This window comes from Lineus longissimus, chromosome 8 (assembly GCF_910592395.1).
Source record: "Lineus longissimus chromosome 8, tnLinLong1.2, whole genome shotgun sequence".
NCBI lineage: Eukaryota > Metazoa > Nemertea > Pilidiophora > Heteronemertea > Lineidae > Lineus > Lineus longissimus.
Window position 1 is genome coordinate 11,852,866 of NC_088315.1, and position 19,844 is coordinate 11,872,709.

Consider the following 19,844-nt stretch of genomic DNA (forward strand, 5'->3'; position numbering starts at 1 on the left):
ATTCAATATAAGTTCAAGAAGGAAATATATGTTCAAGACTAAAATATGTTCAACCTTGAATCAAATGTTTTCAACCTTAAATAAAATATGTTCAACCTTGAACAAAATATGTTCAACCTTGAATAAAATATGTCCAACCTTGAACAAAATATATTCAACCTTGAACAAAATATATTCAAGACTCACGTGACCATATTCAAGACTCACGTGACCACAAAATTGATGACGTAGAGCGTAGAATCTGTGGTACTTCTGATGCGTTCTGTTTCACGACGTGATTGATTGCCTGTATAGCCTTAACACTCAAACATGTCAAAAGACAACGAGAATCCGATACAGTGGTATGAAAGGTGAGAGGCATTGCGCATTTTGAACCTATAATTTGCCTGATATGTCTGTGAAACATGTATCGACTCTGACATTCACTCGGCATCCATGTCATGATGTGTAGGATTACAGTACATGTCAGGTGTAGGCGGCTAGGTACGTGTACAACCATGTGTCAAAACCTTCGTGCGAACAATTCGAGCTCCGAAACGCAACACAAGTACCATGGGTTCGGGAAAGTCTGGACGCGGGTTCGGGAAAGTCCGTAAAGCATCAAAACATGAGCAACTACGTCATCAATTTTGTGGTCACGTGCGTCTTGAATATGGTCACGTGAGTCTTGAATATATTTTGTTCAAGGTTGAATATATTTTGTTCAAGGTTGGACATATTTTATTCAAGGTTGAACATATTTTATTCAAGGTTGAACATATTTTATTCAAGGTTGAAAACATTTGATTCAAGGTTGAACATATTTTAGTCTTGAACATATATTTCCTTCTTGAACTTATATTTAACTTCTTGAATGGTAATTCTAAAGTCTTGAATAAATTCCGCTTTGGCTTGCCATACGCGAGTGACTGCATGTTGTTTAACACATATGTCTTGTACAACCATTATTAAACAATAAACAATGGAGTTCGGCTTAGGCAAAAAAGGTGAATAATCAAGTTATCACATCGTGCTAAATGCTACATTTTAGTCTATTCGATGTTGATAACAAGGTCTAGGCTAGTAGGCCTAAATCGGCTGCTAGCGCTAATTAGGCCCCTCAAGGGCCTAGATGCCAGCAACAGCACTAGGCCTACCATCATCCCGACACGCATCATGTATCATGTCCATCCATATGTGTGTCACACTGTGCACACTCGGTGCTCTGTGTGTAGGCTCTACTGATCGATGTTGTGTTCGGATTTGGAACAATGGGGGGGGGGGGTGGGGGGTGAGAAAAAAAACAACATAAAAAGCAAGTTTAGCTGGTCCTCCGAACAACATAGTGTCCTCCAATTGCCCTGTTGCCCTTGATAGTCCAGCCCTGCCGGCTGTATAGTGTATATCAACATAGTATACAAGACTAGCACGTGTCATTGTTTACCTCATTATAATAAGGGATTTTCATTGGTTCCTGGAGGAGGTTGACATACGCTCCCTAGCATGCCCATGTGTACGAGACAAGACCACTAATGAATATTCATAGGTCGAGGCCTATCAAATAGACGAGTGCATGTTTTTAGCTCTCAAGTACATATTTGGAGAGGTATTGAAAAAATATTTGTTGTGGCAAGTCTACAGATATAAAGAAATTATTTGATGACAAAATTAATTTCGAATTTTGCTAATTGGGTAATAGGGGGCGTGTTTTGAGTTTTTTCTGCCAGTTGGCTGAAAAGAGTGGAAATATCAAAGTCTGTCTAATTTGTCGATTATCAAAAAATTTCCGTGGTCAATCACCATTTTATTTTTCACCATTTACTTGCCCGACTGTCCGGATTAACATAATCTAAATTTCAGATTCACAACACCACGCGTTCTTTGATGCGTCGCGGTCAAACATTGACAATTTAACTGCTAAAAGGCTTAAAAAATCAATTGTGGTCTTGTCTCGTACATATCGACTGTTTGTCAAGAAAAATACGCAGCAAATCCATTCATTTTGTCATCACACAATTTTTCATTCTCTGAATATATCCCTCCTACATATCTTTTCTGAATAAATCATCCGAAATGTGCTTTCAAAAACCTATAGGCCTAAACGCGTTTTTTTCTGTTTATCTGTTCTTTTTATTTCGCGCACTGCTAATGCCGCAAGTACCACGGCGCGAGATAAAACGAGATTGCAAGAAACGTCCTCGTCCCTAAGATCCGTAAGCCAGGCAAAAAGAAGCTGGGTGCTGTTTGTCTAGTGTAATGGCACCCAATATTCAATGGTATTCTTCGTTGCGCAGAGAATGTGCGCAAAAGCAAACACACAGTAGAATGTTCACTGTTTAATGCGATATCGACAACAGTGAAATGCTCTACTGTGGTATAGTAGAGAGTACGTTGTCAATCTTGGGCAACTTGGAAAGATGAGGAGATTTGTTTACAGATGTAACAGAAACCAGAAAAGTGCGTGTTGCACCTGAGTCAACAACTTTGACCAGTCCCTGCCTAGATCTGGGAGATAACCTTTCACTTGACATAATTTTGTGAAGTGAGTTTGAGATCAATTGGCTCTGGACCCAAGTATTCAGACTCATGCAATGAACAGTGGACAGGAGGACTATTAACACTATTGCAACTAGGGGGTGACACAATATGGCCTGTTGACCGTCCCCTGTCTAAAAATGTGGTTGGTAGCTAGCGTAGTTGGTGTATTGACCTTGATCGTTGTTGGCTGAAGGGTTCCAGTGGTTCTGCAAGCGATACGGTTGTTGATCAAACGGGTTATATGCAGGCTGGTACTGATTGTTGTTGTGTGTTGACGCGACTGTTGAAACCTGACATTGGCTGCTCTGGCGGCTGGTGGTATGAAATCTGAAGAAAGCTCTCTTCGGGCGACTTGGGCCTGAAATCTGTGCCAGTAACGCCAAAAATGTCCAGTGCGGCCGCGAAAGTGACAGGGGTGGCGCTCACGGGACCGCGGATGGCTTGGTGCTTGGGAGCGTTTACTCTGCCTTGTTGTAATCATCGCGTCGAGACGGGTGGCTGGTGCGTGGGTACGACGATGAGGCTCTATCATCATATCCAATACGGAGTGCAGCCAGCCTAATTTTACTTAGGTGCTGTTGAGCGGTCTGGTTCGTGGTGTAACTGATGGACTCGAACTGCTGCACATTAGCGAAGTTGGAGTGATTAGGAGAAAACCGACTCAAAATTGTGCCTTGATGTTAGGTAAGCCCTCAAACTCCCAAAGGCGAGCATGTTTTGATAGGCGGCATTTTATAAACAACATTGTCGAGAGCCTCATGGTCAACCGGTTCGTGTTGGTTATGTGCCTGTAGATAATCATGGAACAACAGCCACCAAGATGTGGCGAGTTCATGGCTTAAAACTTCACCATCAAAGTATGGAGGCAACAAATCAGTGGGGTGCAGCGCCATCTTGGTTCATGTTGTATCACGCTATGAGCATTGGAAAAATATAACACGCTATTGAGGAATGGGGTGATGATACTGTTCAGCTGGCTGGAAGAATGAAATGGCCAGGGCCATTGTGCTCACCTCATGTGGAGGAAAGATGGATGAAGAGCATGGTATTGTGTCATGTAGTGTTAGGTTTGATGTAGGTCCAACCAGTAACAATTTCCCCAAAATGGCCAATTTACAGTACATTTGACCTCTGTGACCTTGAAAAGTAGGTCAAATCAAAAAACACCCGGGCGACACATTGAATGGTTGTTAGAATTAGATGTACCTATGATATTAAATTGGTGCCAATCGGGCAAGTAATTAAGGAATACTAGCATTTTGAAGAATTTTGGATTTGGCCCCTCCCTGGTGGCCAAACGGCAAATCAGATCGAACCAAACTTCGGTACCTGAGATCACCTGACCAATGGGTACATATGTACTTAATTTGTGATCAATAGTAATTGCGGTTAAGAAACGTGCCATAGTTACGGCCTGACGGCCAATTTACATCATTTGACCTCTGTGACCTTGAAAAGTAGGTCAAATTAAAAACCTGCGTGACATGTACTGTATGGTGGTTAGATGTACATATGATATCAAATTGGTGGCAATCGGGCAAAAAGTTAAGGAATAATCACATTTTTAAGGTTTTGGGATTTTGCCCCCTGGTGGTCAAGTGGTGAATCATATTGGACCAAACTTCGGTCCCTGAGATCACCTGAATAAGGGGTACATGTGTACCAAATTTGGGATCAATAGTCATTGCAGTTTAGAAACGTGCGATAGTTACATCCTAACGGCCAATTTACGCCATTTGACCTCTGTGACCTTGAAAAGTAGGTCAAATCAAAAACCCGTATAATATGTGATGTATCCTTGCTAGGAGTACCTACCGTAAGAGTTTCATTGAAAACGGATCATTAATAGGAGACATATCACACTTTTTATGTTTTCAGTTTTGGCCCCCTGGTGGCCAAGTCATGAACCAGACCGGACCGAAATTCAGTGTCAGAGTACCTCTGACCTAGGAGGTCATGTGTACAAAGATTCAAGTTCATAGCCAAGCGGTTAAGAAACGTGCCACACAGGATACGGACGACGACGACGACGACGGACACATGGCTATCGTATAGACTCCCCTAACGGTGAGCCAAAAATGCTGAAAAGGCAGTGAAAAGTTAGTTACAGAGGATGTTGCATGTACTAGAATGAGCAGATAACTTAGTATATAAATTGCAATGGCGAGGGGCTGGGGGCTAGGGGCTGGAGGGCTGCCTTGGTGATGTGGTAAATCTGAAACGGGCAGGAAATTTTATCATAGCATGGTAAGGCAAATCAATAATCACATGTAAGTTTATCAAGGCACAGTTAGTCCACAGTCTCTGTTTGAATGTCAATTGGCGATATCACAATAACAGTCGGCAAAGTCTTGAATGAAGATCAGGAGGAGACAGACGAAGTCATGAATTAGTATGAAGTATCCTTCCTTGGGACTGGACAGGTATCCCACGATACGTGAAGACAGGACCAAATGATAGTGACGGGCGTCAGAACGATTTGACAGTGTCAGAACAGGGGTCAGATATTTGAATCCATGGCGGTCCGCGAAATTTTTTTCTGCAGGATACTTCTGCCATAGTGTACATCTGACAGCCAATCAGAATTCAAGGCAAGCACGTGTCTTTGTTGACATCATCTTTCCACATGGCGCAATAATGTCAACAATGCCACGTGTTCTGATAATCTTGGAAAGAACAAGTTAGCAAATGGTTAGAGGAGTATATTAGCTAAAATATATTTATTTGCAGTATCTTAACATGTATTTTCATTGTCGAGTGGACTGTATTTATTGGACTTGTCTGTAAAAGGCGCACTGTGCTCGGCAAAATAGCCGAGGTTGAATGTATATCTGTCAACCGTGTAACTAGTTCTGCTGTATATGCATAGGTGGCGCCACCATTCAATTTATTTTGTTTGCTTGTCAAAATGTGTTTTATACAATGGCCCTTCAACAATGTTCAAACTACCAAAATAGGCCTGATACCTTCAACAGCAGACATCGGATACACTGTCCCTTTAATAATTATCAACATTGGCAACACTGTCAGTGTCACTGCCCCTTAAAATTTCACAAATCGCGAGACATCGGATACACTGTCCCTTTAATAATTATCAACATTGGCAACACTGTCAGTGTCACTGCCCCTTAAAATTTCACAAATCAATGCATGCACTGCAATGTAGCGATCAGATCAGCTGATACCTCTTTTGTACGCATAATATCATCAATTTTACAATGAATCTGTGCAATTCATTCCTAAACACTACGACACAAACCTTGAGTTGAGCATAATTGGGGTCAGACAATGAACTATTGTCACATTCACAGTTGAAGTGGCACTCGGCATGCGACTCGGTATCGTCCATTGTATTTGCATTATCATGCATAAATAAACAGTGTGACGTCAAAGATCGCGCCAATTGTGATTGGCTGTCAGATGTACACTGTGGCAGAAGTATCCTGCAGAAAAAAATTTCGCTGGCGGTCCAACACTTATTTGCATAGGAAGTAGTCACAGGAGAGCCAATCAGAGGCGGTGATCGCAACCACCTGGTGATGTGACGTAAAACAATCCATCGAGCAAGGCGCTTAATATGGCGTCAAAAAATCGACACGAAGAGTTCTCAAAATAATGAGTTCGGGACTAAATCGGTGTAATACAACCTGGCGGCTGATTGAACTTGAAAACCGGTCCTACACTCGATATTAGTCCGTTATATGATAATCCTCTTGAACATATTTGCCATTATAGGGTATTCCTAAGGCATCGAATGATGCGATATCCGAAAGTCGGAAAATAGCACGTGTGAGAGTAAAGTCCCGATCGGAGAAAAGTGACTAAGTTTCGAAAAGCCAGTTCTCCACCATGTCGTACGTTTATTATACTCCCAGCTCACACGAAGGCACACGTTGGATGACCAGCAAATACTAAGAGTAGAGCTCTGGACATGCAGCGTGGCCTATCTAAACGGAGGTGCACGCACTTCTGACAGATTGACCTAGTTTACCCTTTGACCAGCCTCATTCCACGTGGTAACGTGACGGAGGTGTTCGGTTGTTGGTCAAATAGGACCTGAGTTAATTATTTTGTAACAACATGTATGGTGCTGGCTTGTGGTGGACGCCATAAAGAGACTTGTTTACAAACACAGTTTATTTTAGGCCTATGCACTTACCTTCTTACGTAAGTGCATAGGTTCATTTTCTATCAGTTTTTCTACACTCGGCCATTCGTGTGCAGAGCTCTGTGGTGTGGAGACCAGAAGAACGTTTGCTCCTGTTTCTCCTTCTTGGACAATTTACTCCAAGGTTCGACGTTTGTGATTAATTCTTTCCAAGCCTATAAATGGAAAAAATGCTTTTCTAACTGTGTGTCGGGCTGTGTGTCTCGAGGGATATTTCAAACTATGTATTGGCACAGACCGACATAGACTCGTGCACATGTGATACAGCTATTTCGTAAAGTCGTTTAAAACAAGTCTCTGTGGCGGCCGCAAGGAGGGGCACTTTACGTTTACGTGTACGTGTACGTGTTGTCGTACTTCCTGTTAGATATATGTACTTCCTGTTGGATGTGTACTTCCTGTTTGTCATTCAAGGCCTTCGTAAACCGTGACTTCTCTTTGTCACTCACTTCCGTTACCGGACTTGCACTCATCCTGTTCTTTTTCGTGACGTCATCTCTACATGTACATGACTGTGTTTCTACTGGCGGATGTGTCTTCAGTTACAGACGGAGCGAACTTCTCCTAGCATTCAATGAGCTCTGGTGGTGTTGACACTTATAATATGTTTATGTTTACCTAGCTTGTTCCTGTTATTGTGAATAAAGTGTGTTTGTGTATTTGTGTAAAACAGCTTCAGGGTTTGTGTTTCTTCTGGTAATTTAGTAGTGTTTTTTCATGTAGCTATGGTACATTGGTCTCTCCGACCGGATATTTTTCATCCAGATCACATTCTTCGAGGCTGTTTTGCTGATCAATTTTTCTTTCCAGGAGCATTCATTGGTGATTGTTTGTTGTCTTTGTAGAGATCTATGTCACAAGTTCATGCATTTCTGACATCACTTTTCATACCTACATGTATTTCATAGCGTACCGGTTGTGTGAATGCGTCATGTGCGTGCAACGTTACGTTTGCGTCATTGTAAATGAGTCATGTGCGAATGCGTCTTGTGTGTGTCACTGTGAATGAGATGTGAATGAGGTGTTTCTTGTTTCTTACATTTTCATTTACAATTCTGGTGTGGTCGTTTTGTGCGTGTCATCACTATTCACACGGCATATTTCATTCGGTACGACATTTTGGTATCATGTTCTATTCAATGAGTTAGAGTTGTGTATTGCAAAATGGGCCAAATGCATATAAGTGCATTTGTTATTTTCAGTTGTTTGAGCAACGGTGCTCTGGTCATATAATTTGATGATGTGTTGCATATACATGTACTCTTATAGTGATCAGTAACGTTACGTGTGTTTCATTCATTCACTGGTATTAAATTGTTACGTGACATATTTGTGCATAAGGTAGTGTTGAGCCGAGGACTATCGGGTGTAGAGATTCTAAATAAGAATCTAAGCATTTCGTCGTGGGTTTTAAGTGGAGAACCTTTGGAGCATACTTGTCGAGATTGGCACTAGCTGATTAGAAACGGTGCGTGCCAATTGCGACCGGTCATCTCGTATAAAGCAATTATTGTGCGGTGTAAAACATCCTCCCCTCAGTGTGTCTTTATTTTCATACTCAAGTACAATAGTACAATATGGCGGCAAGTTTAAATGAGTTGCTTGAGAAGAGGCGAATCACCAGAGGTCGCTTCACAAAATATATCACTGTGACAGATACAGCTGCTAAGGAAGCTGAAACACTTGTCGCTGATGATGAATCCAATGAAAAAGATGTGCATATAGCGATACGTACAGCTCTTTCTTCATTCAAAAGGGTTGAGGAAGTTTATGGGGAGTTATCAGGAGTGCAGGATCAAATAGATTATCATGCAGACAATGATGCTCGCCTAAAAGCGGTGAAAGATGATGATGGTGAGGTGAGATACCTCAAAGCGTACAATCATATGTGTGCTTCGATACAAGGGTTAGAGGCATGTTTATCACCTGTGCAGGAAGCAAGTGAAGCATCCGGAAAATCTGCTAAATCTGAGTTCAGCCCAGAAATGTTTGCAGAAAGCTTGTCAAAGGCTCTCGCCGGAGTGAGCACTGGCGTTTCTGAGACACAACTAGAAGAAATTCTTTCTACGCTGACGCACAAGAAGCGAGTTATTCAGATCCCAAAATTCAAGGGCGATACTGAGCTATTTGATCAATGGCGAGATCTTGTGGGTGCAGAGGTTAGAAAACCTGGGTACAGTGACGTCGAGAAGACTCATGTTGTAATTTCATTACTCGATGGAGAGGTAGCAAAGTTGGTGTCTGGTTTGAAAGACCCAAGCTACGAAGAAATAATCGAGTTCTTAGAGAATCGTTACGGAGATGTGTTAGCTCGCATTGAGAAGGCTGTCAATGAGATAGCTAGTGTTCCAGTTGTAAAAAGTCCCACAGTTCGAGAGTTGGATCCTGTGCTGAACACACTGGTGGCAAACTGGAATTACATTAAGAAGAGGACACACGATGACCCAGAGCTCATCCGATCTAGTTGGATTCTCACTGCGTTAGTGAGGAGGAAGATGCCGAAGAGTTTGGTGAGAAAGTGGGACAGCGAACGAATCAAGGAAGAAAAGAGAACGACAGCTCCGTCCAACCTTCCAATTCGAATTGACGACTTGATCGAGAAGATCCAAGATGCAGTGAAGGTTGCTAGAAGGTCAGAGTCCCTTCCAAACGATCCAAAAAAGGAAAGATCATTTGAAAGGCGTCCATCTGGCCACGCCTTGAATGTGATCCCACAAACACAGGAGAGTACCGAAAGTCGGTGTGTCTTTTGTGATAATGCACACCAATCCTATTCGTGTCCGTCCGTTTCCAAGATGCGTGTTGAGGAGAGATGCGAGCGTGTGAAAGCAGCAAGGGCTTGCTTCAATTGCTTGTCGAGATTCCACATGGTAAAAACATGTCGATCTAGGGGATGCAAATCGTGTAAGAAGAATCACCATACTTTGCTCCACTTCGAGAAAAGAAGTGGAAGTGACAACGCTGCGAGAAGTAATGTATCAGGTTCTTCTAACCTTACATCAAAGGTACCACATCAGAAAAAAGTTGAATCGACTGCAGGACTGGTCAAGTCTACTGGTTCAACGAATGTCGTCATGCAGAGCGGCATAGTCAAACTTGAGTCAAAGTCTAGGGTTGCGGAAGGTCGCGTGTTACTGGACACCGGGAGTGGTGTTACGTTCATTAGCCGTTCAATGGCAAAAAGATTGAATTTGAGAGGCCCCAAGGTTGAAGGTGAGTTCATCTTGGCAGGTGGAGAGGTGATGGCTACCACTACTGAGAAGGTCAAGTTCTATCTATCGGGAATTCTTCCTGGCTGGAAGGGAGAAGTTTTCGAAATTTCTGCGTACATTTTGGACAAGCCAAGTGCTCCGATAAATGCTGTCAACGTGGATTTCACCAAGATGAGTCATTTGAGGGGTCTACAGCTCGCGGAAAGATTTCCTATCTAGGCAAACTCTGAAGTGGATGTTCTTCTGGGCATTGAAGACACTCTCAACATCTTAAAAGAGAAGAGAATCAGAGGGCCTCCAGGAACGCCCATGGCACAGAAGACTCACATAGGCTGGATCCTATGTGGGCCGTACTCAACCCAGACCGAAGTCAACCGTACTTATTGTGTCCACCGCGTCAGCTTCCAAGAACAAAATGAAACTGAGATGGCAACCCGTTATTGGGACCTTGAACACCTGGGCATTCGTCCTAATGAGAGTAAGAACTCGACTGAACTTGAGACTTCGGCCTTGGAGCAACACCGAATGATGACAACACGAGTAGGAGACCATTATGTGACTGGATTACCACGTCATCCAAGTTACAAGGATAGGATCCTCAAAAGCAACAGAGCCTTAGCTACAAATCGTCTAATAGGACTCGAGAAGAGACTGAAGAGAGACCCCAGATTAGCATCCGAGTATGAAGCTCAGATTCAAGACCTGCTCTCAGCTGGAAGAGCCGAAAAGGTATTGGAGGATAGAGAGCCTGACAATCATCAGGTTTGGTACCTTCCTCACCATCCAGTCGTGCGAAGAGATAAGACGACGACCAAAGTGCGTGTTGTTTTTGATGGGTCCATGATTGGATATGAAGGTGTATCGTTAAATGAGACATTGCTGCCAGGGCCAGCATTGCAGCCGGATCTCCCAGGGGTTTTGTTGCGATTTAGACGCCACAGAGTGGCATTAGTGGCTGACATCGAGAAGATGTTCCTTCAAGTAAAAATGAGAAAAGAGGATCAGGATTCTCAGAGGTTCTTATGGAGAGGTTTGGACAAGTCCAAGGAACCGGAGGTTTATCGTTTAACAACGGTGACTTTTGGTCTCACTTCATCACCATTCTCAAGTATACAGACGATTCTTGACCACGTGAAGACAAAGAAGGAATCATATCCAAAAGCTGTCGCTGAGATCGAAGACAACATCTTCGTTGATGATGTTCTTACTGGTGAGGAATTAGTAGAAGACGCGGCAACTTTAACAACTGATTTGAAGACTGTTTTGTATGACGGAGGGTTTTCATTGCGAAAATTTATTTCGAACAAGCCAGAGGCGCTATCTCATTTAGAAGAGAGAGACTTAGCTTCATTTCACAAGGTTGCAACATTTGCCGAGGAAAGCACAAAGACGCTGGGCGTGAAATACTCACCACGTGAAGATGTCCTCATGTTTTCCTTCCTTGAGAGAATGGACGATAGGCCGGTGGAGACTCGTCGTTCTGTTCTACAGCAGTTACACAGAGTATACGATCCGTTAGGAATGCTTTCTCCGTTCACCATAAAGGCAAAACAGATTTTCCAGAGAACATGGCTGACACAAGGGACATGGGACGACCCTTTACCCGAGGAGCTAGATCATGAATGGAGGACTTGGAAGGAACAAGTTGAGATCCTCGATGAAATCAAAGTTCCTCGATGCCTCAAACCTGAAGATTTCCAGAATCCAATTTACTCCCTCCATGGTTTTGGCGATGCGTGCGAAGCTTCCTACGGCAGTGCAATCTATCTCTTGGCTGAAGATAGACCATCTGGAAGGAAGTATTCTACACTGCTCTTTTCAAAGACTCGTCTGTCTCCTATTGGGAAGAGACGTAGCATTCCCGAGCTGGAACTCATTGCCGCGCTCATCAATGCTAGACTGGTGACATACGTCAGAAATGAACTCAAGCTGCTGATAGAGAAGACAACCTGTTGGACTGACTCTCAGGTCGTGTTGCACTGGATTTCAAAGCCAGCGTATACATGGCAAGTTTTCGGTGCTAATCGGGTGTCAGAGATTCAACAGCTTTTTAGACCACTGAATTGGAGATACGTGCCCGGCAAACTTAATCCTGCGGACCTATGCTCACGAGGTGTCACAGCGAGAGCAGTGGTCGACTCCGCACTGTGGTGGGATGGACCACTGTTTCTGAGGCAAAAGGAAACGGAGTGGCCCCCAATAATTGTGGTCTCTAATGAAGCCGAGAAGGCTAACGAGAAGAAGAAGACAACAAGTACCTCGTTGGCGGTTTTGCCCAGTCAAAGAATCAAGGACTCCGAGGTAGAACAATATGTGGTGAAATTTTCAGACTATGAGAAATTCATCAGAGTCATGATGAGATTGAGGAGTTGGATCACACTATACCGAAGAGACAAAGCAAACAAAGATGTAGACACTGTCCGAGATGAGGGGAGTGATCGATTGAGTGAAAGGAGGAAGGAAGAACTTCATTGGATACAATGGGCCCAAGAGAAGCATTTCCAGAAGGAGATACAGAAGCTTAAAGCTGGAGAGAGTGTAGAGAAGACAAGTGTCATCGTCCAATTGAACCCATATTGGGATAAGCGATCACGAGTTATCCGCGTAGGTGGTCGCCTCAACTATGCCCCACTGCCAGAAGAAGTGAAGCACCCAATCGTTCTTCCGACTCACAATTCGTTCGTGAAGATGCTTGTGATGCATTACCACAAGATTACCTTGCATCCTGGAGCGGCTCAGACTCTAGCAAGTCTACGAAACAGATATTGGATTGTCCATGGGAAACAAGAGGTGCGGCGGATACTCAATACGTGCAAAACCTGTCGAGAACCTCTCAAGATCGACCAACGAATGGCACCTTTGCCAGAGGAGCGTATATCAATCGCACCAGCATTCACTAATGTCGGTGTCGATTTTGCTGGGCCACTCTTCGTGAGGGTCACAGTTGGAGGTGAATCAACAAGCAAAGTGTACATTTGTCTGTTTTCCTGTATGGTGACTAGGGCCATACACCTTGAGCTTGTCGAAACACTGACTACTGAGCAGTTTATGTTGGCCTTGCGGAGAATGATGAGCCGAAGAGGACGATGTCGGATGATGCTGTCGGACAACGCTAAAACTTTTAAGAAGGCTTCAGACATAGTCCAGAAGATTTTCAAGAAGCAGGATGATGTTAGAGACAAGTTAGAACAAGAGGGCATACGCTGGAAGTTCATCACTGAACGTGCTCCATGGCACGGTGGGTTTTACGAGAGAATGGTTGGATCGGTAAAGAGACCATTGAAGAAGGTTCTCGGGAAATCGAAGCTCACCCAGATTGAGCTGATGACTGTTTTAACGGAAGTAGAGGCAATGGTGAACTCGCGTCCATTGACCATGGTGTCGAGTGATACAGAGGATTGGTTGCCCCTCACTCCGGGGCACCTTGCCATAGGACGAAGCCCCCAGTCTCTTCCGGAGGTTGACAAGATTACAGCACAGACCACACTTGGCAAGCGTTGGCGGTACCAACAGTCTCTTATGAAGCAATTTTGGAACAGATGGACAACAGAGTACCTTCTCCAACTCCAGCAGATGCGGAAGTGGACCGATGTAAGGGACAACCTTCAAGTTGGGGACGTTGTATTTTTGGCAGAAGAAGGGATGCGAAAGGGAGACTGGACGTTGGCTAAAGTGGAAGAGTTGCACCCAGGCAGGGACAACTTAGTGAGGTCCGTGACAGTGAGGACAGCTGCTGGTCTGAGACGGCGACCAGTACAGAAGTTAAGGTTACTTGAACCAGTAGATAATCAGTAGATTATCGCGTACGATTATTACTTATAGATTAGGACATGATGAAGTCATTGCAATTTCCGATGATAATGTTTGCACCACTAGTATACTTTGTTCAAACGATTCATATAGTAAAATGCTACAAGCGTAGCGCGCGCAAGCAACATAGAGATTTTGTTTTTAGTTTGTAGTGAAAATCTTTATACTTGGGTTAATTCGATTTTCAGAGGGGAGGATGTTCGGTTGTTGGTCAAATAGGACCTGAGTTAATTATTTTGTAACAACATGTATGGTGCTGGCTTGTGGTGGACGCCATAAAGAGACTTGTTTACAAACACAGTTTATTTTAGGCCTGTGCACTTACCTTCTTACGTAAGTGCATAGGTTCATTTTCTATCAGTTTTTCTACACTCGGCCATTCGTGTGCAGAGCTCTGTGGTGTGGAGACCAGAAGAACGTTTGCTCCTGTTTCTCCTTCTTGGACAATTTACTCCAAGGTTCGACGTTTGTGATTAATTCTTTCCAAGCCTATAAATGGAAAAAATGCTTTTCTAACTGTGTGTCGGGCTGTGTGTCTCGAGGGATATTTCAAACTATGTATTGGCACAGACCGACATAGACTCGTGCACATGTGATACAGCTATTTCGTAAAGTCGTTTAAAACAAGTCTCTGTGGCGGCCGCAAGGAGGGGCACTTTACGTTTACGTGTACGTGTACGTGTTGTCGTACTTCCTGTTAGATATATGTACTTCCTGTTGGATGTGTACTTCCTGTTTGTCATTCAAGGCCTTCGTAAACCGTGACTTCTCTTTGTCACTCACTTCCGTTACCGGACTTGCACTCATCCTGTTCTTTTTCGTGACGTCATCTCTACATGTACATGACTGTGTTTCTACTGGCGGATGTGTCTTCAGTTACAGACGGAGCGAACTTCTCCTAGCATTCAATGAGCTCTGGTGGTGTTGACACTTATAATATGTTTATGTTTACCTAGCTTGTTCCTGTTATTGTGAATAAAGTGTGTTTGTGTATTTGTGTAAAACAGCTTCAGGGTTTGTGTTTCTTCTGGTAATTTAGTAGTGTTTTTTCATGTAGCTATGGTACAGGAGGGTACTGAGGCTTGAGGCTCCTAACGAAGGGGTCTAAACTATACTTAACATTATCTTTACTATGAATTGTATCTGAGTCAAGGAAAAATTAATCCACCCTAAACCAAGAATTTGTTTCTAAATTTCTTGATTCTACGCATTTAAATAGAGTGTATTACAATCAAATGCAGGAGTCTTCAAAAAATAATTTCCTTTCTTCGTAATTTATTCAGCTTTACATATTTGGCTCTCGGTTCATTGCTGAAACCAGTGTAGCTTAAGGTTCTCTTCCCAGCCTTATGCCCTCCGCCAATAGGCCAATTTTGAGATACGTGCACATGTCAATCTAACACTGTATTGGGCATTTTTATGGGTTTTTTTTCTGAATGACACCATCTTGTCTTTTTTCCGGTATAGCATTAAAAACTGACGTTCTTACTTCATATGGGGGTCCACCCATTCTTCTCCCCCGAACCGTCCTGGGCTTTGGGAGGCTGTCAAAGGGCACTGTCTTGCGATGAAGACGAAGACGAAGGACCAAACAGATGATTCGTGATCATTTCTCAGATTGTAACAGTGTCCGAACATATAGATCGTTCGACATCCCTATCACATTCAAGCACAGCATCAGGTATGTTTCTTCCCAAAGACATGTTTAGCTGATGCCTCCTATACAAATTGTGCACACTGTGAATACTGATAATGACTATATCAGGGAAACCGCGAGACCTACTGACCAGACTCAGGGAATATCTAATAGATATCACAGGTAATCAACACTTGAGCCACCGAGTCAGGTGATCGTCATAAACAACGAAATGTTGCCAATTAGAAAGACACAAAGGTGCCAATTAGAAAGACCAAAGAGGATAACTAGAGATGAAAAAACGAGGGTGCATATGTCCCCCCCCCCCCCATCACACATATGACGCCTTCGACAGGTAGGAAAAAGTAGCAGGGTAGAACTTCCGTTGATGGCGCTGAAGATCAGACCAGTTGATGTCTCCGAGAGAAAATGGAAAAGACGGGGATGGTAAACTACATGTATATGAATCAAGCTCAAAAGAACCTGGCTGACGATTTCAAACGAAATCAGATGAAGGTGGTTTGATGTCTTGTTTACCTTCTCTAGAAGCATTCTTGATCTCTGATGGTCATCAAGATCACCCTTTTTCATACACCCCTTCCCCTCCCCTCTCCGCTTACTCAATTGGCAATAAATGTCTCCGTCATGCTAGTAATTAACAGTGAGACATCATTTTATAAGACACACGGCAACACACCCGATTTTGCTTAAGGTTTGGCCCTTCATATTAAAATCGACACTTTTAAAACGCCAAGTCATCGAAAACATGTTCAAAAGCCGCCTGTCTCTCATTAACACCCCGGCCTATGCTGATCTTTTTATCTCTGATTTATCTCCATTTTAGTATCCAAGGAATAAAATGTAACATTAGACGAATGCCTTGAATGAGTTCTGGTCAAGATAAGAACTGAATTAAATTGTCTTCGTCTCAAAGGGGTACTGTGGCGGCGACGCATTACTATCCATAGGATTATCAATTTAATAACAGAAGACGTATTTGAACTCTAATCCTTCCTTTACCTAATCATGCATCACCGTGAAATATATTGTAAAACATCAGCAGCTTCGGGGTGAGGTTCATATCATACAGTGGTTTCACAACGCAGCAAGTTCACGTAATGACACTGTTTTAGGCTACTTTTTCCTTTAAGTATGGTCTAATTTTAACTTATATCAAACGTCGATAAAAAACCGGATAGGTTTTCATCGCGAAAAAAAATGGCGGAAAGCACAAGGCTTCAACTAGATGACGCTGACTTCAGAAGTACATAAAGGCGATATGCCGTTAGAGGTGCTTTGCAATGATGCCTGCTAATCGAGGTGAACAAAATGCATCTGATCATCATTCTTCTAAAACGACTCTTAAAGTATCGTTTTGATAGGCAAATTGCATTTTCCCAGCAGAATACGGAATTAGCCTATCAAACCATGTCAATGATACAGCAAGGTTGAGTGTTGCCTACTGACTGTAGAAGCTGGTTCTTTAGTTTAAACATTTAGTTTCGACCTATCAATAGATGCAGTCACTTCACCGTTCGAATGTGAAGACCAAGTGATGAAGTGACCGGAGATCATGATAACTCTAAATGTCATTTTGGGACTCACGTCCTTCTACGAGTCTCGCGTGAAAATGGTCACAGTGTATAAAATAGATATTATGGCTATTTATACGCGAGTCCCGTAATGCAATTGCTCGCCACACCGACCCTCTGAAGTTCCAAATTCTTAATATTCATTAATTCTTGATTCAACGCATTTAAATGTCAGGTGTGGTTTATCCCCGAGACATGAAAAGCTGATGCATTTGCGCAATCTATGAATGCTGATAACGACTACATCTGGGAAACTGCAGAGTCCTATTTACCAGACTCGGAGAACATCTAACAGATGTCACCGATAGGACACGGCCATACAATGAAAACTTGAGTCAACGAGTTAGGTGTTCATTATGGCAGCGGCGTAGCTACCTTTTTGGTTGGGGGAGGGGCGGTAAAATGACATACAACGAATCTAACGGGCCGAGTTCAAGAAAAGGTAGCAGGAGAAAACTTCCGTTGACGGTGCCAGAAATCCAGTTGATGCGTTCGAGAGAAAATGGAAATTATTGGGATGGTAAATTAGTTGAATCAAGCTCCAAACACCCTTGTTGACAATTCAACATGTTCAACAGATAACAAATGAAGTTGTTTTGATGGCCTATTACCTTCTTTTGAAGCATTCGTGATCCCTGATGGTCACCAAGCTCATCCTTTTCCATACACCTCCCCCTCCGCTTACTCAATTGTCAACTGTCTCCGACGTGCCAATAATTAACAGTGAGACATCCTTTCGTTATAAGACATACGGCAACACACCTGATTTGGCTGAATGTTTGGCCCTTTATTTTTAAATCGACATGATTAAAAGCCAAGTTATCGACAACATGTTCAAAAACCACCTGTCTCTCAATAACACCCATGCTGATCACTTTATCTCTGATTCATCCCCATTTTAGTGTCCAATGAATAAAATGTGACATAAGACGAATGTCTTCTGGTAAGGATAAGGAACTGTATTAAACTATTTCGTCCCATAGAGGTACTTTGCTATTATATCTGCTAATCGGGATGACCAAAACGCTTTTCACTATACATGCTTCCCGAAATTGGTGGCTTGCATTGGAACTAACTTTTCCCCCTTCTCCGTCATTAAAGGCATTCAAGTGTGTTAGTCAACCATGACCATCTCCTTTGTCCCTCCACCATAAGGTCTAGTTTCCCCTTATGACATCGCTATTTCGGACACTCAGCGCCCCATTTCTGGAAATGTGTATAGACGTTGCATATAATTTAAATCTACATTCTTCTAAAACGACTCTTAAAATGTAGTTCAACAGGCAAATTGCATTTTCCCAGCAGAATACGGAATTTGCCTATCAAACCATGCCAATGATACAGCAAGGGTGAGTGATGCCTGTTGACCGTAGTTGGAGAAGCTGGTTCTCTAGTTTAAACCTTTAGTTTCAACCCATCAATGGATGCAGTCACTACGCCATTCGAGTGTGAAGACCAAGTGACGAAGTGACCGGAGGCCACGATAACTAAAAATGTTATTTTGGGACCATTACGTTTCTCTGCCCTTGATGATTTTCCGCCAGGACCCGCCGTTTTAGGCCTTTTGGTGGGTCCAATTTATCAAGATTGGCCTGATGACCCTTGGGATTAGCCGTTCAGTTTGTGTATTCCGGAAATATTTCCTACCCACTAAAGAAATAAAATATGAAATATTGTGCAGCGTCGCTTTTGGGAACGAGACAGTTCGCCAGCAAATATCTCTATCACAAATAGGTCTTTTAAATTTTGAAATTGACTGAAGAATGACGGTTTAGAGTGAGAAGAAAAACAGTCATTTTTGTCGATCTTGTCTGGTTCATCGTTTGATGAATTGCTGCGGCTTTGTCGATCAGTTAGCGCACCCCCGCCTCGAGCAAGTTTCAGTGTCTTGCGCATCCAGGCTGATCACTCAAACGTGTTAAGTTGCCGTGCGCAGTTGTTACTGCAGAACAGAAAATATTCGCGGCATAAAATTTTCGCGAATGCCTCACGATGGACATATTCGCGGCAGAATATTTTCGCGTGTGAAGAATTATTTTCCAAGAAAATTTAGACTGTCTATTTTGACTCTAAGTGGACTGAAGTGTAAAATGTCCCCTATACATAACATATACATGTATGGGCAAAGCAAAAGTTGTTTAAGTTTAGGTGTAAATATGATAAATGCTAATTGCTCGGAGTATACACGTACGTTGGGCCAAGCTGTATGCAGTGCCTCTGTGGAAACATGGCAACAATGACATGGATTTCAGGCTAAAAGCAAGAGATTTTCGCGGCAGAATATTTTCGCGAGCCTGTCCTACTCGCGACATTCGCGAAAAAATTCTACACGCGAACTTTTTCCGTTCTACAGTATATAGTGCACAATATTTCGGAACTGTAAAATTAAAATTACAGGTAAAATTTATAGTGTATCTACTTTAAGTGGAATTTCAAATGTTCTGGAATAGTGGATTTTACTAAGAAGGTTCATCCTCATGAATCCAATCCTAAATCAAATGTCGTCGATTTTTTAAAAGAGGGTCGAATGTCAACTATGTGTTGTCATGTTGACTATATTACAATGTCCATTGGTCGCGCTTTATTGTAAAATAGCTTTGAGAAGTTTTGTAAGGACTCCATGAAAGGGGAATGTCCCGTGAAAGAGGAATGTCCTCTTTACTTTCCTAGCCCTCCATTTGTAGATTATGCAAAGCGAGTGTTCACAAATCCTCTTTTCTTGTAAAATGAGACATGTCACTACTATAATTGCTCATTTATTAATGTTCACAACCCAATCATCAGTCAGTCATTAGCACTGCAAACACAAAGCGTCCTTAGAACATAAAGTTTGTGACATTTCATTAGTTTTTGAGGTTTCTTTGTGAAATTTGGGTTTATAAAACCATGTTTTCTACAACTGCCTATTG

General features: G+C 42.7%; 2 protein-coding genes across 2 annotated transcripts; both read left to right on the forward strand.

Annotated features, from left to right (window-relative positions):
• Positions 1-8,262: 8,262 nt before the first annotated feature.
• Positions 8,263-10,116, forward strand: LOC135492630 (uncharacterized). The gene has a single exon (XM_064779189.1). It carries the CDS (start codon positions 8,263-8,265, stop codon positions 10,114-10,116), a length of 1,854 nt encoding a protein of 617 aa, XP_064635259.1.
• Positions 10,117-10,206: 90 nt separating this feature from the next.
• On the forward strand, positions 10,207-13,692 carry LOC135492632 (uncharacterized). The gene has a single exon (XM_064779191.1). It carries the CDS (start codon positions 10,207-10,209, stop codon positions 13,690-13,692), a length of 3,486 nt encoding a protein of 1,161 aa, XP_064635261.1.
• Positions 13,693-19,844: the final 6,152 nt, after the last annotated feature.